The 25,499-nt window shown below is 33.8% G+C and overlaps 1 protein-coding gene across 1 annotated transcript in view; it reads right to left on the bottom strand.

The window, feature by feature from the left end:
* The window catches only part of LOC145283483 (uncharacterized), a 163,206-nt gene that overhangs the window by 130,250 nt on the left and 7,457 nt on the right, over positions 1-25,499 (bottom strand). Inside the window, exons 3-11 of the mRNA XM_080132304.1 lie at positions 19,641-19,704; positions 14,351-14,563; positions 9,865-9,967; positions 8,985-9,090; positions 7,559-7,737; positions 6,368-6,465; positions 5,034-5,189; positions 3,853-4,036; positions 874-1,064 (exon numbers count right to left, since the gene is read on the bottom strand). Of these exons, the coding sequence (XP_079988430.1) occupies positions 874-1,064; positions 3,853-4,036; positions 5,034-5,189; positions 6,368-6,465; positions 7,559-7,737; positions 8,985-9,090; positions 9,865-9,967; positions 14,351-14,563; positions 19,641-19,704 (1,294 nt within the window). The remainder of the gene's footprint in view (positions 1-873; positions 1,065-3,852; positions 4,037-5,033; positions 5,190-6,367; positions 6,466-7,558; positions 7,738-8,984; positions 9,091-9,864; positions 9,968-14,350; positions 14,564-19,640; positions 19,705-25,499) is intronic.

Genomic DNA, 25,499 nt, shown 5'->3' with positions numbered 1-25,499 from the left:
CTTCTGGAGGTTGAAGGTTCCATCCTAAGTGTGAGTGATACTCAGAATAGAATTGCAAATTAATTAGGACTTTTACGAGGTCATGTCTAATGAAATGAAAACATGCTACCTTCGTAGATTAAATAAAGGGTTCCATTTGAATTCGAATAGATACACTTGAAGAAGGTTGGAGGTTATATCAGCCGAAACGTAGTGAAAATAACACTCAAAATGAGAAACAACCGTCCAATTCAAATAATACAGATGATAAACTTTTAAGTTGTTCCATATTCAGAAGAATATCATTTACAACTGATTTTTCTAAGTAATCTTACCACTGCCCCATGGGTCCACAAGAGTATTTGGAAAAAATCAATTGTAAACATCATATTCTGTTGAAGGTTGAAGGTTCAATTCTCAGTGTGGGTGACCGAAAAGGCAATTGCGAATTACTTAGAACCTCTATCCAGTCATGGATTGAGGTTCTAAGGTCTTTACACGGAACAAGAGTATGCTACTCCCATAAAGTCAATAAAGGGTTCTGTTCGAAATTTTGTTCAAATTCCAGAGTTTGACAGAAATATCCTAAAGTTCAACAAAATACACCTGAAGAAGGTTGGAGGTTACATCAACCGAAACGTTATGAAAATGACACTCAAGTTAAAAAGGGAGTTTGAATAATCCCAATAATACAAAGCAAGTTGCTCTCAAATCGTCGTTCATGACCGGATAGATGTCTTAAGTAACTCATAATTGTTTGTTAGTATCACCTGTACTGAGAATTGAACTTTCAGACAGTCACTCAGAACCGATTATAACTTAGTACTTTTATCCGTTGTGCCACATGTCCATGCAGACAGACTTGAAATTTGCATATTGAAGAATAGGACTTACAGATACTTTATAAAAATAACACTTAAGTTGGCCATTGTCAGCAAAGTTTCCACCAGGAATGACCAACTTGGAACAATTTCTTTTAGCCAAGTCGCATGTGTTGTCCAAATCCAAGATATCAATTGTAGGCGGTTTTTGCAAGTTGACGCTGCAATCTTCTCCTGCAAAGTTTTTATTGCAATCACATTTCCCTGTGAATTGAAAAAGGAAGTTACCATGAAATATTTAATAAATATTTTTTGTTTAAAAACACAGCATTAAAAATAAAGAAATTGATTACAATCTACCAAATTTATAGGAAGAATAAAAAAATTCATGAAAAAGGTTCATGAAATTTGGAAAATTTAAAAACAAGCAGGAAAACTTGGAGCTTTCCTGAAATCTATATATAAACTAAACATAATATGACCCTCGGAGTTACCCACTGAGCTCGGGTAAAATTGTTTAAATCAGAAACAAAAGGGAGTTTGCAAAACTAGTAAATTAAATGATAAAATATGTTCCACACACACACACACATATATATATATATGGCAATTAAACTGCACAGAATTTCCCGAGCTTCATCTCGGTAAGGACTCGTCAGGCTAATGCATTGACGCTGTATCCTTAATTCTATGCATTAGCCTGATGAGTCCTTACGAGGATGGAACACGGAAAATACTGTGTACCTTAATTGCCATATATATTTCAGAACTTTCTACCTAGCTCTACATATATTGAAAACTGTTGAATAAAATACTGAAAATCGATACATAAAATACTATATCTCCATATAAATTTTATGTGGATACATGAAATAATATATATATATATATATATATATATATATATATATATATATATATATAAAATGGTTAACATCTTGAAATTTGGAATATAGACTTTTGTCATTCATTTGTTGCACATATATATATATATATATGTATATATATATATGCATATATATACATATTATTATTATTATAGGAAATTTCGAACACAAAACCTTGTGGTTAAAAACAACTCTTCACCGGCGATAAAAGCGTTGGAACAAACCAATGTAGTGTATAAATTTAAATGCTCTATTGGAGAATGTAACTCCAAAAATAATACATACATTGGGCATACAACAACAACGTTGTCCCGGCGAATAACTATGCACCTTAACGACACAAGCGCGATTTACAAACATTTAAAAAAAGAACATAACTGTCCCCCCTCCAATGTTAGAAAGGTCCTCGTTGACAACACAAAAATTATACAACGGGAAAATAATGTAAAAAAATTAAAGATTCTTGAAGCGTCGTACATTAGAACTCTTCAACCTAATATAAATGACATTGCATTTCAAAAAAGTAGTAACGTTCTGAAATGTCTTGCGTAGTCCGTGTTGGACGGACTTCGTACATGGTGTCTACGAACTTGCTGGTTTTAACACTCGAATTTTTAATCGACTTTTATTCTTAATCGACTTTTATTTTAACTCATCACTGACTATATATATTTTAGTTTTCATTTTCAATCCTCATTTTCGCAATCCTGTATTTTTAACACCTGATGATGATTCATGGACGAATCGAAAGCGCTCGTAACAGCAACATGTATGGATCCTTTATTAATATTTTTGATTTTGAAACAAAAAAGACAATACGAAAAATATATACATATATATATATATATATATATATATATGCAACAAATGAATGACAAAAGTCTATATTTCAAGATGTTGACCATCTTACCGTTTATTCCTTAAAGTATGTTGACATGCACAATTCTTGACAGCACCAGTTCCGTAAAGCAAAATCATTCATTTAATTATTATATCAACCAATGAATTTATTTCGCCCTTAACTCATCAGAAGAAAAAAAGATGGCGTTATAAAATGAATAAAAAAGGTAATTGCAACTTCTCTTCCAATTTTTGTATTTGTAATCATATCCATATGCATTTATTTTCTTTAAAAATTGATAAGTGCTTTTTCTTCTAATGTGTTAAGGGCGAAATAAATTCTAATGTGTTAAGGGCGAAATGTTCAGTTGAGTCAATTTACAAAGCCTTTCTTATCCATATTCACGGTATATTTCTTCCAGAAATTATTTGGTATTAAGAGCCTTCAATAAGTTTCCAGACTTTTTCGTATGGGCATTTTTATTGATAGTAATAATAATAAACACATGAAAGTCTAGTCCTCTTTGAAGTAATCTCCTCCGGCTGCAATGCACTTGTATCGTTCCAACAACTTCTAGAAGGCTCCATGGAAGTCCTCTCGTGAGTAGGTACATGACCTTCGTCAGTCTCTTTCATCTCCTCAATTGTTTCATAACAACAGCTTTTAATGTTTTCCTTGAGTGTAAGAAATAACCGAAAGTCATAGGGAGCAAGATCTGGAGTATAAGGAGAGTGAGGAACTGTCTTGACGATCATCTTGGTTCTGCATCTTTAGTTCCTCATTATTAACTGTGTGTACATGAAACTGTGCACTTACTGTCTCTATAGACATACGACGGTTCTTATGCATGAAATTCTTTATTTGGCCAATCAACTCTGATGTTCTGGCTTCCTTACTCCTCCCTCACCTCTTATCATTCCTCAGAGACTCCCTGCCTTCCTTGAATGTTATATGCCACTCAAAAATCGATGCTCAATTCATGTAAGATGGTCGAAAGGCAGTCTAAAACATTTCATACGTTTCTGTGGCATTTTTTTTCCAAATTTAAAACAGATTTTGATTGCATATAGTTCTTCGAAAGTGTCCTCACGTCCAGATTGCATTTTTGAAATTCCCCAGCTGTAACAATCAGGATTTAATAGGGTGTATTCCAATTCCTGCTGTAGCTGTTCCTTTGGACCTGAAATCAGAAAAATTGGTCAGTCATCTCATAAGATGTATAGCAATAACATACTGAACTTTTAAGAGTTTACGACAATTTTAAATGCTTGTCTGGGAACTTATTTAAGGCACCTCGTAGAAATGAAAAATATACATAATGAACCTTTTACGCATTTTCCCACGTTATTACATTCACCAGGGCAAACTGATCCGACAATCTGAGAGGGGAGTTCGGAATCGCCTGCTTTATCCACAATCCAGTAAGAAGCATTCATTTGAATTTCAAGAATACACTGCATCTTCACGTTTTCCAAAGCTGCGATGGCAAAGTCAGTTCCATCTGTAATCTAGAAATAAAATAAAAGGAAATGAAGTTGAATTACAAAGGAGGTCAAATGACAATATCAAAGGTAAATATTATAGTTTAACTCTTTATGATCTGAATTTGATGTAGATGATTAAAAGATATCTATCGTTAATTTTAGATGGCGGCATACTGAATATAAGCAATGGACAGTTGTAATCTGGATGTATCTGGCATCTACCCAGATACTGAACTAATACGCACAAGGCGTGTTTGAATCAATTCACACTTTAATTATGCCATTATATTCATTTATTTACGACTGAATAATTTAGTTCAACCAGGTCATAAAGAATTCAACATGTTTGAAAAAATAAAACTAAAAAGTAAAGGTGTCTAACGAATTTGTCTCGCAAAATTGATCTACTAATACGATTAAACTATAACCGTTCATCTACAAATTCCCTTAAACATTGACAGTTAATTTTATGAATACAATTATGACAATTACACTCTGACAGTACAATTAAATTATGACAGTTAATCTAGGCATAATTCAACTATGATAGTTGATCTATAAATTGAATTCAACTATGACAGTTGCTAAACAAACTCAACTACAAATACAATTAAGCTATAACAGTTCATCTATAGAGACAATTCAATTACAACAGTTAATCTACAGGTATAAGTAGCAAGTAAAGAAAAAACTGCCAAACGAAAACATTTCAGGTACATAGAGGAAGGGAGACAAAGGTACCAAGTCTGATACCGTTTGTCATCTGAAATGAATTTGGAAAAAATTATTCACTCTATTTCCATAATGAGACCTTTTTTTTTCGTTTATTTCCATTTTTCTTTTTATGCGAACATTTTTCCTTTTTCCATTTAAAATTTTCAAATCGAGACGTTTTCTTCTTTTTTTAACTTTATCGATTGAGACGTTATGCTAGCAATGCATAATTTTTTTACTATCGTCTTTAACGGAGGTTGTTAACTCGTCTAGAAAAATTTTCGTCCAGATATCAAATATCTCTTACCTGAATATCTTCAACACATCCTTCGATTGCCGTTACAAAATTCACATTTTCTACTTTCTTACATATTTTTCCTGATTCTGAATCACTGATGTAGCCTTTGCAAAATTCGGTGGCCTTTTTCAAAGTCCATCCCGACGGAGTTGGCCATTTAAATATCTGGAAATATTAAAAAAAAGAAAAGAAAAAGCAAATGATTAATTTAGAAACGAAATAAGATCAAAACAATATAATATTCAAAGCATTTTCTTAAAATTTTTATGAAATGTTCATAATCCTATACTGTACTTTGGGGCAATTGCACCAAATCCGGGGGTAATTGCACCAACTAAAAAAAACTGCTCTTTATATGCATGGTTGCCAAATGGACACTTTTACCCCGAACTTGGTGCAATTACCCTAAAGTACGGTATTGAATTTACTAAAGTTTGTTAAAATATCTGAGTATATTTTAATCTAAAGAAAAATTTGTGATGCACAAAGAAATGTTTATCAATATGAAGAAGAATAGTAACATTGTGTGACTGTTTAACATGACACGTTACAGAAAATATAAACTGTATTGAATTTGTACAGCACAATCACGTTGACACACCGATTCTCGCCAGATTGCCGAAGTTAAGCAACGTTGAGCCTGACCAGTACTAGATGAGTGACCATTTGGGAAGGCTAGGCGCTGTATGTACCTTCTGGGAAGGTTGGGGGTGAGGCCAGCATCCTCACCCTGTAAAAAGAACTCGCTACAAAAAACATCTACAAAAGTTGTAGATGGCCTATGCCCCTCCAGGGCTCAAGGGATATGGATGTATTGAATTTATTGATTTTAACATAAATTGTATCGATTCACACATTGTAACTATAGATATAGTTTTCAGAAAAAGTATATTTAAATATTAATCCATAATATTTAAACAACAATATTTATAATATTAATCCATAATATTTAAACAACAATATATAGTATTAATCCATAATATTTCGATCAAACTAGAATTGAAACCGAAAGCAGAACTGTAGTATTCAAAGCTGGTGATGTTACCACTGTACCAACGTGACACGCATATGAACTGATTAAAAATAAACTAGGATGTATGTACAAAATAGTTTTTAAGTGGTCAAAAAAGGGATCAAAATTGAAATTTGATTCACAATAAGTTCTATATGTCAGTTTGCTCTTAATCATGATGACATGTGAGAATTGTGGGCGGCAATTCTATAGGAAATATAATGAGAATGTATAATAAATTAATAATACAAAAAAATGAATTAATCATCTTCCCTTCGGAGTATTTGGTATGGATGAACAAGAAACGAATAGAAACATTTGAATGATTTACCTTTGGGATGTAATCAATATCAAAATCAATTTCTGGTTTTAATGGCGAATCACAAGGCAAAGGTTTGATAACATCGATCTCATTAATGATGTCTTTGCCTGCAAAATTAATAAAAAATAAGAATAATGTTATTGAAAATTGTTTTTTTTTTTAATCAGTTGTGTGCATTTTACTGTTGGGTAATTACTATTGATGGGATGAGTCCAATATTTTTCGCGATTCCGATACAATTACGGATTCCGATTCTGATTCTTTATAAATCTCTAAATATTTAACTATAGAATCGTTAATTGTTTCCAATTACCGTAAAAACATATGTCAAATGTGCATATATTTTCTCAAATATAACAATAATATCTTTAGATTTTAGCTTTACTGGTAGTTTAAAATAAATATTTATCATTTTACTATTGCTACTAGTGTTACAGGGAAAGGCTGTTTATATGTATAAATGTCTTCTCTCCCTCATCATCACTCTCGTTATATCTGTTATATGCATTGTCCCAATATGAATCCCTCGCCATCCTTAATATGTACCCCTATGCAACACTAATAGTAGAATATTTTGTTTTAAACAAAATTAACTAAAGAAAGACAATTAAAAGAATCATTCTTGGCGTTAGAAAATAGGCACAAATTTTTCCGATTACCTTTAAAAGTTTCTGATGCCCGATTCGATTCTGATTAATCGTCCCAACACTAGTAATTGCATATCAACGCTAAGAGCTACTCGAGGATAATGGTTAATGAGATGGAAATGTTCTTAGTCGGAAAATGAAGAACAATCAATGGCATGAACCAAGTTTGATTTCAAGTATTTGCTGCCATTATATCTGAAGATGACCACATCGTAATCTGCAGGAAATCAGTCTTGCGGTAATGTGTTCCACAAATTTTATAAAGAAGCCATATTCATGGAAATTCTGCTTGACACTAGTAGGAATTCCGATGAGATGATCCATTTATTGAAAATAAATAGATTAAGGAAAAAACTTTTAAAATTATTTGTATTCCTTTGTCAAAAAATAAATTTTGTTATAATTCTACATAATTTAACCCAGAATGTCCATATATATATATATATATATATATATATATATATATATATATATATATATATATATATATATATATATATATATATATATATCAGTAAATGAGATTTCAGTTCGAAAGCATTTTGTGAATTACCTTTTGCCAAGGCCCCAATACCAATGCACGAAACAACAAGTTCGTCGCTTGAACATCTGCTCATCTCCTTCATACAAGTACAAAGAACCTCCTTATCATCATCATCATCTCCATCATCATCATCATCATCATTTGAACTGGCACAGATTCCACCATACAAGCTTTCTGATTTTGCTACTCTGTGTAAATTAAAAAAAATAATAATAAAATGACATTATTTTATAAAATTCATATCTGTCATGATAATTCTTACACAAATGATTTTTCAGTTTCTATATTTAAGCATTTTTCTATGCATCTATATATACAATAAAGTATCATTTATATTTATATTAGCTGTCCCCATGCGGGTGTAACAGAAATATGGCTGACTTGTTTACAAAGAATTCGCACTTGACAATAATAAACAACAAATGTGGAATTAATATTGAAGCGAGAAATACAACACTCACTTTTATACACAAACATGGAATACACTTTATTTCAACTTATTTTTTATATTAAATTTTTTTTTTATATCATTTTGCCTTTTACACTCAATCAATTCTGAATACATGTTTCAGCCTGCTTTAAAAATTGAATTATATAAACTATGAACAAGGTAAAAGCACATAGTGTTTTTTATTCAGTCCGGAAAAAATTAAATCTTTCAGTATTTATGCAGAATAAGGACTGCGTTGTCGTCGTAATTTTGTGATCAATTTACGTAAACGTCAAAACGCTTAACTAATGAAATCGAAGCTGTTTTTTTTATAAAAAAAAGAAATTAAGTATTTATCTTGATTTAAAAAAAAACAAAACAAAACAAAAATTGTTTGCTATTAGTTGATTGTTATTCAAAAATAATTTTGTTTTTTTACACGGTGGTCACCATTTATCAAAGGCCGGAAGCCACTCAGGGATAAGGGTTATTGCAAGTACAGTACGTTAGTGTGGAGATTTGATGAAGTGTTTACTTAAGGGGGCGGTTCATTAGGAATTTGTTAACGTTGGACTTGAACACATCCAAGTTGTAGTCAGGTGGGAAGCAGGCAGACGGACCAGAGTTCCACAGGCGTGCAGTTCTAAGAAAGAAATATTTCTAAAACCTTATAATGAATGTTTCTTTAATTTGAATTTTGTAAAAGTTTTTACCTAATAATTGTTTATTAGATTTTCTTCATAACAACAAAAAGAATATTGTGTTGATTTTTAAATTAATTCTTTATTGAATTATCTTCGTAATAACATCGTCGAAAAAATTCGTAATAACATCGTCGAAAAAATTGGTCAGCGTTAGTGCACACAAAAAATAACTAAACTTTTGTTCGGCACTTTCTAGAGTTTTACATAATCTACCTGGAAAATTCTGACAACATAAATACTGATATTCCTACTAGAAGAGAAATGAAATTGCAAAATTATGCGAAAACTGGGTATACCTTACCTCCACGAGAGTGAGAAATCATTTGGATACAAACTTTTTGCTACAACAACACCCTTTCTTGTAACAAGGTCATTGTCTTTGTTGCTATCAAAGTTTCCGCACAGACCTGAACAAAGACAAAACAGATTTGATTAGTATCAATTTTAAATATATTTCATATGAAAGATTTTTTTTTATTAATATAGAATAAAGAAAATATATCCCAAAAAAGATTTTCATACTCTGGCAAAGAAATACTTTGTATTCTTTGACTTTTGTAATGAATAAGCAACGCTAAAACAACTTGCATGGAAAAAAACATTAAAAAAAAAACATAATATATAATTTCGGTACTACTGCATATTAAATCACGTTTTTCCGTGAGTCTCATTTGGCAACGTCTGACCGACTACACAAACTGCCCCAGAAAATGGCGAGTTAGCTTATTCAATGAAAAACGGAGTTGCGAAAAGAGACGCGAGCGAGCAGACGACACCAAATTGGAAGAAAACACATAAGAATCTACAAGACCGTCGTCCGTCCGTCTGTTCATACGTCACATCACATCAATACCCGGTTTCCTGCATTGTTATAGCATTCTTATACTCTCTCTCTCTCTCTCACACACACATATTTATTTTCGTCACCAAAAATATAACATCCATATTTGATTCGCAAGAAGATTGATTTTCTGAACACACGTTTACACATTTGTACACACACGTTTGCATATCTTTTATTTATAGAATATTTTTTTCTAAAAATACAACCAAACTTTTTTCGAAAAAACAATATATTACCTTTTCTTGAATTTTCTTATAATTTATTACTTTTATATTCTTCTCACCTAAGTTTACATATTTATACCATTGAAAAAGAAGAAAAGAGAAATTTGTATTACCCATGGTGTTATTGAAGTCTACCAACGATGCTCTCATCTGGACATTTATATAATTTCCGTTGTTCACTTGTATTAGCACAACGCTGCCAGTAGGAAGATGAACCTATGAGGATGTATAATAAACAATAATAAAATATCTACTACATTGAAAACAATTCATTAAATACAGTTCATTGAATACAAGTGGCTAATTTGCTCATATTTAAAGGAATGTCATATTTATTGGAACGTTACGCCAGTAAGCAGAGGTTATGTAAATTTTATGACCTTGTTTAAGGGGTTACATGGAAAACAGAACCCAGGAATAGAGTAACAAAATGTATTCACAGGAACATATGAAAGGAGGGTTGTTCAAACAGCCAATGATTAACCTTCGATATCGACTTCCACCATGCAGTTTTGTCTTCCGGTATTTATTGTATATGGATCAGTTCATTCGTTGGTAACAGTTAACTAGCATCAATATTGGGAGGGTTACATTAAGTACTGAACAACCTGGTAGCAAATAGAAATAGGCCCAGTCTGACTGGCATGATTGACGCTAGGGTTCAAAGGTCAGGTCCCTAGACAAAACGCACTAGAAAGGTGGGTGTCGAATGATATTACAGATAAAGTACATCACGTATACCGGGAACAGGATAGAGTTTTTAAACAGTTCAAGTCAGGGAACCAGGCTGATAATGTAGACATTTAAGTGAATATTTACTCGAAACTTTGTCTTTTCATTGACCATTAGAAAGCGGAGTAAGAAAACTAGGAAAAAAGGATTTAATTCTATCTTTTAGCCTCTCCCTCACCTGAACATACTTCTCTCACCAATAAAACCTTTGAAACCAAAACAAGTCTCCATTGTTTCCATTTATTCGCTTAAGTTAAACAGCCGATCAACAGCCACTTGATGCCACAACCATGTGTTGTATATTGAGCTGAGCGGCCCACATGGAAAAACGACAATCGGCGAATAAGGACAACGACCGTGCACGTATGTAAAAAATACTTTTATTATTTGGTTTGTTTTCTTGGTCTCTCATTGGCAAAAAACCCCATATGCACACACGTACGCGTTTGTGTGAAAACATCATATGCAAATCGTTTGTTCAAGTTTGTTAAATAATTGTTTATGAAAATGTCATGAATAGTTCTTATATTTACTAGTTATTAGTTTGTAAGTCAGCATGATAGATCTGATAGGAGAATTGATTACATAATCTGTGACTGTATCCATTAAGCTGATTATGAACATCCTATAACATTAATTAACAGCATACTTCCTTCTGAAAATGTAAGGATGAGCTAAAGTCTTATGTGGTTCTTATTTATCCATATTGCATGAAGTTAGACGAAAGTTATGTCATAGAAACGTTAATAACTGAAAAACTGTTTTCCTGATCTGACTAAAATTTTGTATGGTATTTTACTTCTTTTGTGGAAATCGCGCTAAACAAGGTATGACGCCATTTGATGTAAGAAGCTAAAAGTGTACTGCTTCAGGAAGGAAACTAGCCAATGATAAATGTTATATGAATAGATTCCAACTCAGAAAACAGCAATTATTGTTAACAAAGTTATTATATTATTATTGTTATATCAAATTTAAAAAATCGGATGTTGATATTTCGTGAAAATTTCAATCATGACCGAATTTTTCAAAGTCAAGGTCAACGTCAATTTCATATAAGACTCAGGAATTCATTGTCACCAGTCTATACAGTGAAAACAACAAAAGTTATTGCCAAAAGTGATTTTTACATTTGTCGTAACCTTGAACTTGATATTTGACCTAGAAATTCCAAAATTAAATCAATTTTAAGTTTTACTAAGTTTACCTATGACGTATATTTTGACCAAGTTTGATGATGAATGCTAGGCTGTATACAAACAAACTAAAGAACATAGTGACTTACTAACAAACTCAACCGAATATATTACCTCCTTATTGGAAGAAATAAAAGGTATGAACCCCTACTGACCATCATTTTTTATCTTTATCTACTTACTGGAAATAAAATCATTACTCTTTAATTTCATTACAATATTTTGGTTTAATAAGAATTCATTGTGTCCGAAATTTTACCAGTACAATCCTTACTCTTGTCTCATGCTAAGATTAGGCGTTTCATAAATGACTTTCAACTTCTGTTTGTTGCCATTTCACTAATGTCACAGGAACATATCATTATCAATCGATCTTCTCAACGTTTTAAACGACCTACTGCATCAATGTGGGGTACACATTGAAACGATTCAGATAACTTATGGCAGGTGACATGATCAATGATTTCATTTTCTCCCTTGTTTTGCTCCAGTTTTGTTTTTGATTAAAGTCCTGTTGTCTGTCGGTTTTCAATCTAACCTAAACAGTTTAATATTTTCCTACGTTTACTACGCCTTAAAACTGTTAAAAATATTGCAAAAGTGTTAGATAAGTTGGGAAGAAAAGGGAGTTTTATGTTCTTTTACAAAAATGTGCTTTTGCATAAGTTTTATATTTAAATACGTTTAATTTGTGATGGAATTAAGTTTACGTTGCTATGTGTGACTATTTGTTCTCTAAGCTACATCGTACGTATTTCTATAAAGCCCAAGCCTTCCTCATCCTGGTAGAGATAGTTAAAACATAATAGTGCGAGAACTATACCAGCTGAAACGCTGGTCCCTGAAGAACAGGTTTGACGCCAAGTGATATTGATGTTGCTGCGTTTGGTATTGAGGTTACTCTTGTAGATTAACGAATGGTTGTGTTCAACAAGGAGAACTTCATGCAGACTATACATATGTAAATTTCAATGCTCTGCTATTAAAAACTCAAATCCAAATCTCGACGCTTAGCTGTCAAAACTCAACTCTAGAACATGACGCACTGCTGACAACACTTCCTACTCTGACATTCAAATCCAAAATCGACCCAATCTCTGAGAAATCAGGCGGAAACATCTCATTTGCATGTTGAGTGACAATACTACAATCATATAAAGAAAAAAGTGACCCATTTTTTTTATTCTTTTTGTTTACATAGAACTCTACAGACTGCACACAAACAAGTTTGTACTAATTTTAAAGTTCTTGATTACAAAAGAGCAACTTGGTAGCATTTTAGATCACAGAAAGCAATGAAAGAGTATGGTGGGGTCTCTCGATGCCATATTAATGGGTAATTGTTACAGCTTTACCTTTTTATGTGCGACAAAAAAATTTTCTTAATTTCTATTTCTCTCTTACTTTCCCTCTCTGCCCTGCTTCAAGCAAGTCTGTCAACCTAGTCCACAACACCCAAAACTCCATCATGAAAAGTTTCAATAAAAAGTACACGATTAAACTCGGATCTCAATTAAAAATAGCAAACAGAATCCTGAATAGAAGCATGTGTTCTATCCCAACTATCATCAATGAACTTGAGGTAATCTCGTCAGAATCAGACTAAGCCAAACTCTTTGCCAAGAACTTTGCAGCTAATTCTACCCTTTGTGACCAAGGCCGCCAAACTCCAATATTTCCTCCTGTATCAGAAAACACGCTATATGATATAAAAATATCTGTACATGATGTTGTCAAGCTAATCAAAAACCTTGATTCCAGTAAAGCAACCGGCCCTCACGGTATTCCAGTTATAGTACTCAAAAGACTTCAACCAAAACTAGCGCCCATCTTTACAAAACTGTTCAAACGTTGTCTTAAGGAGAATTGCTTCCCATTACCTTGGTAATCCTCATCAGTATGCCCGGTATTTAAGAACTCAGATGATCGCTCATCTCCCTCTCAGTACAGACCAATAAGTCTCCTGTGCATCATGAGTAAGTTGCCGGAATCTTCGTTAAATAAAGAAGTAATTAACCATCTCAGCAAAAATAATCTTCTTAGTGATACGCAATATGGTTTCCATTCCGTAGATTCACTAATATGAGATATAACTGTAAGCACATCTGCTGTAGATCTTTCTCAGAGAAGAGATGTTGCGAGTTTGTCTCTGCTTTATCATTATTTTCATGGCAAGTGCTCGGCTGAGCTCCAATCTATGGTCCCCTCTCACCAAACTTTTACAAGAAACATCCGTCTAGCAGAAAATACTATTAATAATTACCCCCACTCTTTATCTGTGCCTAAACCTAAACATAGATTCCATGAGCAAAGCTTCTTTCTTAGAACTGCACGCCTATGGAATTGTCTTCTGTTTTCCTGCTTTCCAGCTGACTACAATATGGTTGTCTTTAAGTCTAACGTAAACAAGTTTTTGATGAGCCGTTCCATATAAGTTAACAAATTTACCGAATTTCCATTACTAACGATTACTATATTGAACAATTTCTACTGTACACTCTTTAACCCTCGAGTGGCCCCTTGGCCTTGATAAGTGGTGATGCCTATGTAAAAAAAAATGCTGATAATAATAATAATAATAATAATAATAATAATAATAATAATAATAATGAAAATAAAGTAGTTAATGTGATAATTTCTATTGGTAACAAAATTACTTCCGATCACATACCTCATATTTCCGTCCGTTGTTGTATTTAAGCACTCGAGTCCCAGGGGTAAGGACTCCATTTTTGTAAAGTTTGATCATCAATTTTCTCTGCGTTTTTTTGACTGCACCTTTTGGTCCACAGCGATCGAACAAAATCACATCGTCTCCAGACATAATTGCGACTCCACAATTGCAGGAAGCACGGCCATTACATTTTCGGTAGAAAGTATTCACCTAGAAAAATAATCATGCGCAAAAACAAAAATTAATGAAATTTATATCAAAATCAAAAAATATATGAGTCTTCTGGGTGTAAATCATCTTGATTCGCATCTTCTTCTTGGGACGGATTGCGAATCCACGTGATGTATTTTCCGCCATTACTTTCAATCCAAGGCAAGTTGGTTGATGAACGCCCAACTAAAGATTTTCTCTCCATCTTCTCCTTGGCTTTCCCCTGCCTCTTTTGCCTTCTAACATACCCTCAAAGCTTAATTTTGACAGACTAGTGATTGATCGTTTGACATGACCCAAAAATTTTAAGGGTTTTACTTTTGATTTTATCAAATAGAGGGTGTAAGGAAGTAGTTTGACGGAGGGTGGATATTTTGTTTTTTTCCGATCAAGCAATGTCCCGAATTGAAACGCATTACATGATTTTGAAACACCGTAATACAATTGGCATATTGTTTAGCCCATATGATACAATCAAGGCCATATAAAACTACTGAGAGTACATAAATAAACTTTCACTTTAACAGTTATCGGCACCCTTTTTGATTTTAGAATTTGGAAAACCGTCCAACCCCGCCCGATTCTGTGTTTCAATGTTGCCTCGTGCACACTAGAGAAAGTCAGTTTATGCCATAAATAAATAATTGGGTGATCTGTTTGATGGGTTTACTGTGAATAGCTATGTTTAGGTTAAAATGTGATTTAGCTGTAGACATACATTCTGTTTTCTCAACGTTTTTTTAAATTCTATTCTGTCAATTCGCGCTTTTTCAATTTTTATATTTTTAAATTGATTAGGATAAAAATTGGTCTTTATATATATATATATATATATATATATATATATATATATATATATATATATATATGAAGAACATAGTAATAAAATACTAAATTGGAGTATCGGAGAGAATAATAATAATAATAATAATAATAATAATAAGTAAGAAAAGTGGACAATATAGCAATTGTAAAAATAACCGAAAGAATAACAAAAAAATATAATAACTAGAAATCGTAATAAGCCAATATCAACGATCCTAATAGAAACAAGAAAAGCTCATAATGAACAGAAGTTGCAACTGTAAAACTCATGCAATTTGTCCACTAAAAATAAATGCCTAACCAAAAGTATTGTTTATCAAGCAACAATATTTGCCATAAAAAGAAAGAAAAAAAAAAACAAATACCAAGAAATGTTACGTGGGTATTGAACTGATTGTAGAATCAGTTATTTACACCATAAAATCACATCCATGCCAAATAAAAACAGCATTAATGAAAGCTCAAAAGAAAGTAGACGTTCATTAATAGTCGAATGGAAAATAGCATGAAAAGCCAGTGCATGTAGAAATTTAGAAGATCCGTGAAGATCATGCCAGAATGAGCTTAAATTTTACTTATATATATAATCCAAACCAAAATACTAATCACAATACCTCTAATCCACCCAGTCGCATCAGGAGAAAGAAAACTATTTGGTTTAATCCTCCATTTAGCCTAAATGTCAAAACTAATATACCTAAGTAATTCTTCAACATTGTTCAAAACTCTTTCAAATACCCACACAGATATAGTTCTATTTTCAATAAAAATTCAATCAGGATTTCTTATTCAACAATGCCTAATTTAGCACAAAGGATCTTAACATCTAATAGCAAAAAAATTAAATCAGCCCAAAAATTCCCTTTCCCAATTAAACCCAAAACTAACTGTAATTGTAACAAAAAACATCCTAGCCCACTCAATAATGATTGCATCCATAAAGATGCTATATATTCTTCACAATTACTGAGCTCCCACGCAATCCTTCCATAACAGACACTAATATTTCGTCTTCAAGTTATCCTTATTCCCATCCTCCATCTGATATAGTTACTAAGCCAATACACCACTCGAGCAGCCCCTCCATTTACAATCATACAACTAGCAATAATAATAATAATAATATTAATGAGAATAATAATATTTCTCCTAACAGCCATCCTAACACTAACAACACTAAGTATCCCCTCCAAAATAGTTCTCATACAAACATTGTCCCACCATTTGTTGAACACTATGAACAAAATTCAAACTATTTAACTAATACAATACAGCAAATTAATATTAATACCAGACCTCGAACTTTTAATAAAGTACATACATATATCGGCGCTACTTCAACATTAATTAAGAAAAGAATATCAAACCACATTTCTTCTTTTAACAACCATAATTCTAATAATAACCAAGGAACTTCTCTAACCACTTTAATTAAAAAACTTAACTTTAATAATACCCCCTTCTCAATTAAATGGACCATCGTAAAAAAGTTAAGTCTTATACTCCAGGCTCTAAGTCATGTCGCCTCTGCACAATCGAAGCTATAATTATAATTACTTTCCCTCAAAGTAACAATATAATGAATTCTAAAAATGAATTGATCTCTTTCTGTAAACATAAGTCCAAATTTAATTATGGCAATTTTGAAATTACATACTTTTAGATAGATATATAATTTTTTCTTTATCGTTTTTTCTACATACTTTCTTAATACATACTTTCTTAATACTTTATAATTTAATAATCCTTTATTTTAATTCTTTATTTCTTCTTTGCTTGGCCGTTTTTTATCTGCAATTTCTGTTTTAGTCTTTAAATATTCCTATCTATCTAATATATCAATCTACCCACACTTTCATATCTTGTATGTATATTTACTTATATTTTACTATATGCATTTACTTACTTACTTTCTTGCTTTTTCCTGAATTTGCAGATACCGGCCATCCTCTCCCCTTAAATAATTTTTATTTTTTATTATATATTTTATTTTTTATTTATTGTTTATTTATTATTTCTTTTTATTTATTAATTAATTAATTAATTTATTTATTTTCCATTTAGTGTCTTTTAACAGCTCTTGCTGACATTTTCTTAAGTAATACCCTGTACATTTCAGTTTGACCTATATTATTTTGCCCTATATATTTTTTCGCGCCTTTTAACATTTCCTGTCTGGTTCATTTTGACATTTGTTTTTCTATTTTATATTTAATTTTATTACCATTTAATTTTTCCCCTCTTCTTCTTCCCTGATCTTTCTTATTTATATTTAGGTCTTGGCAACCGTGTGAAAAGCATATCTTATTTTTCTTTTATTAATATTATTGGAGTTTTTCCCCTTTTCCCTTGTACATGTTTGTGAATTGTTCCATGGATTTCGGCCTTTGGATTATTTTGGACCATCTTCCAACTACGGGATTTCCTTGAATTTTACTTGTGCAAATGGAAATTTAATTAACTTCTTGAAGTTATATTTTTAGATTTTACCGTCATTGGATTATTTAGCTTTCACCAGACTATCCATTCACGTGTAATCACCTTTTTCTTCACCATATTCCCTCTGCTTCACTTTTTTGTTATCAAGTAAGATCTTTGACTTACTTGTTGTTTCATCAAATACTTTTGTATGCAAAATCCGATCCCGTATTTTGCTAATTCCTACCCTCTGATGAGAAGGAAAGTATTTCTTCAAAACTCCGCGGATTAAGGACTATCCACTTATCAAGTGTTTCCTTTTCAGATTAAATATGTTTTTAACTCTTTTTCAAAGTGTTTTTTGACATGTTTTATTAACTGTTTGCTTGTATTATAAGCTCTATCTCCTATTTGGTTTTATCGAGCTTTTACATCTGGCTGAGATAACTTTATAAATATTAATTCTTTAATATTTATAATATACTTTAATTTTACCATCTTGGATCATTTTGGTAAATTTAATTGTAATTTTTATTTTTATTTTATATATATATATATATATATATATATATATGTTAAGAAATTGTGTGTGTATGTGTGTATATATATATATATATATATATATATATATATATATATATATATATATATATATATATATATCTTCTATAATATAAGGCTGAATGTCTGTGTGGTGTGTGTGTGTGTGTCTGGTCACGAATAGCCTCCTATATGATTGACTATTTTAAAAAATTGATTACATACAATGATAGAAGATGTATCGAGACACAGGAATGGGTATGTTTGATCTGGTAGAATGGTGGTTCATTAAAATTGTGGGGTCTGCGTTCGCGCCTGGTCCACAAAGTATGGAAATAAAAAATTTAAAAATTAAAAAAAAAAACGCTTACAAGTGTTTTTGATATAGATGTACATAAGAATACTTTGATAAGTATGTTTTAACTTAAATAGGGATGGTATAATAAAATTGTGGGGTCTGCGTCCGCACCTGGTCTCCATAGAATGGAAATAGACACAAACTTTAATAAAGAATTTTCATATCTATCTGCGTTAGTCTACTTTGATAATTATGTTTCGGTTTGAAGAAATATGATATAATAAAATTATGGGGTGTTCGTTCGTGCCTGACCTCCATAGAATGGATATATGTCACAAAGTTTAAGAAGGTTTTTTAATATAGATCCACAGAATATTGTGATAAGTGTTTCAGTGTGAACAGGCATGGTATAATAAATTATGGGGCTTATCTATTTTATTTTTACTTTCATCATATTTTGCTTTGGTTTTGATACTCCCAAATTCGAAGCTATCGCTTTACAACCCTTCCTTTTCATAACCTATCATACTTTCATAAATCAGAGTTCATTTTCTGTAGGCTGTTTTTGAACCCAGTCAACGACGGGTACTTTTGCTAGTATATATATATATATTCATTTAATATATATATATATATATATATATATATATATATATATATATATATATATATATATATTCGTTTAATTTACTGGGAGGAAGGCACTCCTCAGTCTTCGTTAAGGAGAAGGAAAACATTGATGTAAAACTTGAGGTCTACTATATGCTCTCTATTGTGGCAGCCATTGCACGAAAAGTGAATTATCCTACACAAAGCCTTCACTTCTATAAACGCATCATCTGTGTGGATTTTTGAACAACTTAGTTATTTTGGCGGACTTTATACGTCAAAATCGATGGGAGGGTACATCATATAAACATACATAAAATTCAAAATGTTAAATCAAAATTATTTCTTTTTACTTGTTATAAAAAAAAATTCGGAAATATACTTTACCTGATATGGAAGGGTTTTGTGTTTGTACATGATGAACTCTCCTTCAAAGAAATTGTTAAAATATCTGTAAGAAAGAGACAACAAATACAAATTAGCATAAAGAAGAAATAATATAAATTCTTGAAGAAAAATTAATTAAAAAAATTATTTAAAAATAACAATCAACAAATGAAAAACATATAGTACTTATTTACAATCATCCCGCCATCCAAAAATGCCTAATTCTTTTTTTGCCATAGACACCACGCTAGGCACAGCAGATTGACAATACTATTTGCCCATATCTAAATATTCATATACAAATGTATACGTTTTTGTTTACTTGGGAGTTATCACTTATAAAGCCCGAACCCCACTCAAGGATAAGGATTAATTAAAAAAAAAAAATATTAGAATTTCACTCTAAACAATGCACAGTACCAATTTGATGTAGGGAGCTACTATCAGGGATATAAGTCGCAGAGATACTATGTAGGGAGTTGAGCAGCAAGATGTCTGTTCACATTACACTTGAACTTCTGCATGTCAGTACAGTTGGGGAAGCAGGAATCCGGAAGGGAATTCCAAAGTTTAGCAGTTCTGAGAAGAAGCTAAGTAAAAGGCTTTCTTACATCTAGAGATCTCTACTTTGTAGGGGTGGGACTTTGCTGTTTATCGGGTTTGTCAGAGGAAATTACTTCAAGGGGATATGAGGACTTGTATCCGTCAGATCATCCACCATTAAAATACTTGTAAAACAGGCAGAGGGATACAACATTTCGCCGATGGGACAGAGGCTGAAGCCTAGATGACAGTTCAGGACCTATCAGGTTAGCGACTCTCTTTTGAACCCAGTCCAGGGGTGAGAGACCAGCAGTAGATGCACCAGTCCAAATCTGACAACAATACTCCATACATGGGCGAATGGTGGCCTTATAGAGGTACAGGATACTTTTAGGCGTAAGTAACTTTATAGCACGATAGAGTTAGCCCATCTTCTTTGCAGCAGTCTTGGCAATGCTCTCAATGTATCTGTTCCAACTCATGTTCCCTGTGAACGTTATGCCGAGGAGTTTGAACGAAGTATTTTCAGGTAATGTATCTTTAGCTATGGCAATTGGTGGTTGAGAAGGTTTCTTGTAATTATTAAAGGAAACAAGCTTAGTCTTGGCAGCATTGAATGTTACCATTCATTTTTGATCCCATTCCACTACAGACTGGAGGTCTTCCTCTAGGGTTTCTGCCATTGCTTCAGATATGTGTTCATTGTGCTTGTACGTATTATAGCGTGTGTTGTCGTCAGCAAATATCGCCATCTCAGAGTTTATTTTATCAGGGAACTCATTTATGAATATCAGGAATAATAAAGGTCCAAGGATTGACCCTTGAGGTACACCCGCATTTATATCATATTGTATAGACGTACGACCATCGAGGACAACCTGGATTCTTCTCTTATTTAAGAAGGATTTAATTATGTTGAGTATTCGTTCATAGGATCTGATTTTCATGAGAAGACCAATGTATGGTGATAGTGAAATAATTGTTAATGGTGTAAATTGGGTAGAATTTGATTATTTATGTGGACAGCTCAACAATAGCTAGTTTACACTGAATTTGGAGGCTACCATGTTGTATTCCACCGGGAAGCAGGACAGCAGAACAGTGTTCCCCAAGCGGGCAGTTCTGGAAAAGAAGCTTTTTTCATGAAATCTGCATTTAGATTTAGGCAAAAACAAAGAGAAGGGTAACTCGTTTATAGTGGTTGTAGCTAGTTGAGTGTTTTTGTGAAAGTTTGGTAAGGGGAGTACCATAGATCGGAGTTCATTGAAAAAATGAATATCCATTATATTCTTAAGCTGTATATATATATATATATGTATTTTATATGAATATACATTGCAATTTCATCTCTATTGTAATCTCTCACCAACATAGGAAATAAATAACAAGTACGTTAGGAGTGTTGCTGTTTGAAAATGAGTGATGATAACCTAAACTCATCTACAGCATATAAAAGAATAAATATGTAGCGTCGAGTCAGGTCAGACCTAGTATATCAGCCCCGAGACTTTGCTGGCATAACTGAATATTCAAAAACGTGAACTCTTGGCGGTTAATTGGCTACCTTGGTTTGGTCACGTTGAAAAGAAGCGATTCTTGAATGAAAAAAAAAAAACAAAGAAAAAAACATGCAGATGTCAAGAGGTGGAAGCCAGAAAAAAGTGGAAAGACCTAAGAAAACTCAGACGCTAACCATACAATGGAATTGGAATACTGAAGATTCCCAAGCTTTTAGACTAGGATTGCTGGCTGTCAGAAAATATCAGACATCTGACCAAAGGAAATAAAAGTGCTATTATAGGAAAGGGATTCGAAATCTCTGTCCTCAGAAAATTTAGGTCACATGGTATTAGCGGATCGGTATCACATCGTGACATAGCCTTCTCTAATATTTTCCGAGGCCAGAAAGAGTAAAAAAATTGGAATCCTTTTCAAACATTAGCACTGAAATAAAATTAAAATTATAAAATATACTACTGCTGCTGATGATGATGATATTTGTTTCTATAAATAGTTATTTATTTGAAGTTACATTTTTTTTTTTTAATGGAGAGTAGATAATACACTGTGGTTGTGTTATCGGCAGCTCCAGTAACTCTCGCTTCTCCTTTTTTGTCCCTCAGTCCTCATTTCCAATGAGTGATTTTTCTGACAAAGGGTGAAGAAAAAGCTGCTTTCCAGGTCGGTAATACTTCGTGAACAGTAGCCTGAGATGTCGGAAATTTTTCTGTTTCTATGTCTATCCTTGTGACCACGTCACTAGTAAGGGCGCTGGAGGTAAACGTTTCATCTGGGCTGACATTACCCGCCAGATAGTCAGGGACCGAACCTTGGTTAACCACTAAGGAGGCCGTCCTATCAGCAGGTGTAAATTACTGGGACTGCTGTATTGCCATTTGGTGAATGGATTCTGGACCATGCAGTACCTTCTGGTGGGGCTTCTCGATGCCATACTAGTGGGTAATTGTTACGGCTTTACCTTTTCATGTGCTACAAAAGAAAAATTCATCTCTTTCACTCTTTTACTTTCCCTCTCTGTCCTACTCTAACCAAGTCCACTCTAACCTGTTCTACAAACCCCAAAAACTCAACATGAAATATCTCAAAAAAAAAAAAAAATGAATAAACCTAGAACCCCATCCTCCAACATAGATCCCTACTACCGTGTCTCCTTCAACATCAGGGGTCTACGTTCCAACCTTCCAGAGGTTGAAACACAATTACAGGAGATGAAACCTGACTTACTCTTTCTAAGCAAAACTGGCATAGGGCCGACCACTTCCCTAGATGAGTTCATAATAAAAGAATACTCTAACTTAACATCTAAATCTGACCCCCAAGATCGCCATGGGCATGGGATATGCTCCTACATTAAAGATGGCTTCCCGTGTGGTAGAGATATCTCCAGAGAAGACCCTAATTTACCTTATACGTGCTTCCAGGTTGCACTTGCTTACACCACCGCATTCATATTTGCTCTCTATCGCCCCCACAACAGCAGGGTTACTGTCCTTAAGAGTATATCTGAGAAAATTGACCTCATCCTGTCTGCTCATCCTTTGGCTACCATTCACATATGCAGTGATTTCAATGTCCATAATGTGGAATGGCTGACCCACTCAAATAAGACAGATGATGAGAGGAGGTTCTGTCATGATTTTGCCATTGCCTATGACTTCACTCAGATTGTTCATGAACCCACCCGTGTGCCCGATACTACTGGTCAGTATGCAAACCTTCTAGACCTTTTTCTCACAACTTCCCCTGAGCTATGTTCATGTTCCGTCCTATCTCCCCTGGGATCCTCCGATCACACAGATGTATCAGGTCAGATAAAAATGAAATGTAATAAGTCTCCAGATATACCTCTCCACCGTACTGTATATCGATACTCTATGGCTGACTGGGATAGCTTCCGTACATGCATATCTGATCTACCTCTGCATTCCATGTTTAAAAAGGATGTATCCTCTATAGTATCAGACCTTACTGAATGGTTACTTGTAGGCATAGACCGATTCATACCATCTAAAAAATTCCAACAAAAACCTAACAGCCAGCCATGGTTCTCCACAGAATGTGCTGCTGCCATTGCACACAGAAATCACTTTTTCCATAACTACCAACGTAATAGATGTACTGAGACTAAAGCTGCCTTCAGGACTGCCAGCAACCACTGTAAAAGAATAATAAAAATGCAAGAGAGCTATACGCTCAGTCCGTCAAATCCAAAGTAGCTAAGCAGTGGCTTGGTTCCTACCGGTTTTGGCAAATAGCAAACAGGTCCTGAACAGAAGCGTGCGTTCTATCCCAACCATCATCAATGGACCTGAGGTCATCTCATCAGCATCAGACAAGGCCAAACTATTCGCCAAGAACTTTGCAGCTAACTCTACCCTCTGCAATGAAGGACATCAACTACCCACATTTACTTCTACAACAGACAACACCCTATCCAACATACAAATATCTGTGCACAAGATCGCCAAACTAATCAAGAACCTTGATTCCAGTAAAGCAACTGGCCCAGACGGCATTCCAATTATAGTGTTGAAAAAGCTTCGACCAGAACTTGCCCCCATACTTACAAAACTTTTTAAGCGTTGCCTTAAGGAGAAGTGCTTTCCAACAACCTGGAAAACCTCATCAGTATGCCCTGTATTTAAGAACTCAGGTGATAAATCATCCCCCTCTCAGTACAGACCAATAAACCTTTTGTGTGTCATGAGTAAGTTACTGGTATCCATATTAAATAAAGTAGTCGTCAACCACCTCAGCAGAAATAACCTCCTTAGTGACATGCAATATGGTTCCCGTTCTACTAGATCTACAGCTGATTTTTTTATTTATTTTTTTTTTTTTTACACAGTGATCACCACTTATCAAGGCCCGGAAGCCACTCAGGGATAAGGGTTATTGTAAGTACATCACGTTAGTGAGGAGATTTTATGAAGTGTTTAATTAGGGGGGCGGTTCATTAGGAATTTGTTAACATTAGACTTGAAGACATCCAAGTTGTAGTCCGGAGGGAAGCAGGCAGACGGAACAGAGTTCCACAGGCGTGCAGTTCTAAGAAAGAAGCTTTGCTCATGAAATCCGCGTTTTGATTTAGGCACAGATATAGAGTGGGGGAAATTTTTCATAGTGGATTCAGCTAGACGGGTGTTTTTCGTGAAAGATTGGCGAGGGGGACCAGGGATTGGAGTTCAGACGAGCACCTGCCATGAAAATAACGATAAAACAAGGATAGGCTCGCAACGTCTCTTCTGTGGGAGAGGAGTTGCAGGGTAGAGAAAAGGGCATCCCCCACTAAACCACGAAGTCTATTTTGTACTCTGTCAAGGCATGATAGGCTGTTTTTGGCAGCTCCTGCCCAGATATGGCAACAGTATTCCATCCTTGGACGTACTTGGCTTTTATATAGATAGAGAATTGCATCAGTAGTGAGATATCTTCTGGAGCGGTAGAAGGATCCCACCATCTTTCCTACGACCTTGGCAACAGACTTGATGTACGTGTTCCATTTCAGATCAGGAGTAAAGGTCAAACCCAGAAGCTTGTCAAAACACGGCGCCTCACCCAGACGAGAGCCATCCATCACAATTGATGCCAGCTGGGGATCAGAGCGTTGATGATGTAAGGATAGGAGTTTGGTTTTGGATGCATTAAAGGTAACTAGCCACATCTTCCCCCACTGAACCAAGCGCTCGAGATCAAAGGAGAGAGAATCCGAGAGAACTTTGTCATTTACAGCCTTTGATGTGTTGCCGTAGATGGTCGTGTCATCAGCATAGATGTCAACGAATGATTTAAGTA

Source organism: Euprymna scolopes, chromosome 8 (assembly GCF_053919585.1).
Source record: "Euprymna scolopes isolate OS-2025 chromosome 8, ASM5391958v1, whole genome shotgun sequence".
NCBI lineage: Eukaryota > Metazoa > Mollusca > Cephalopoda > Sepiida > Sepiolidae > Euprymna > Euprymna scolopes.
Note: the sequence above shows the minus strand (reverse complement) of the source record. Positions and strands in the feature narration are given on the sequence as shown.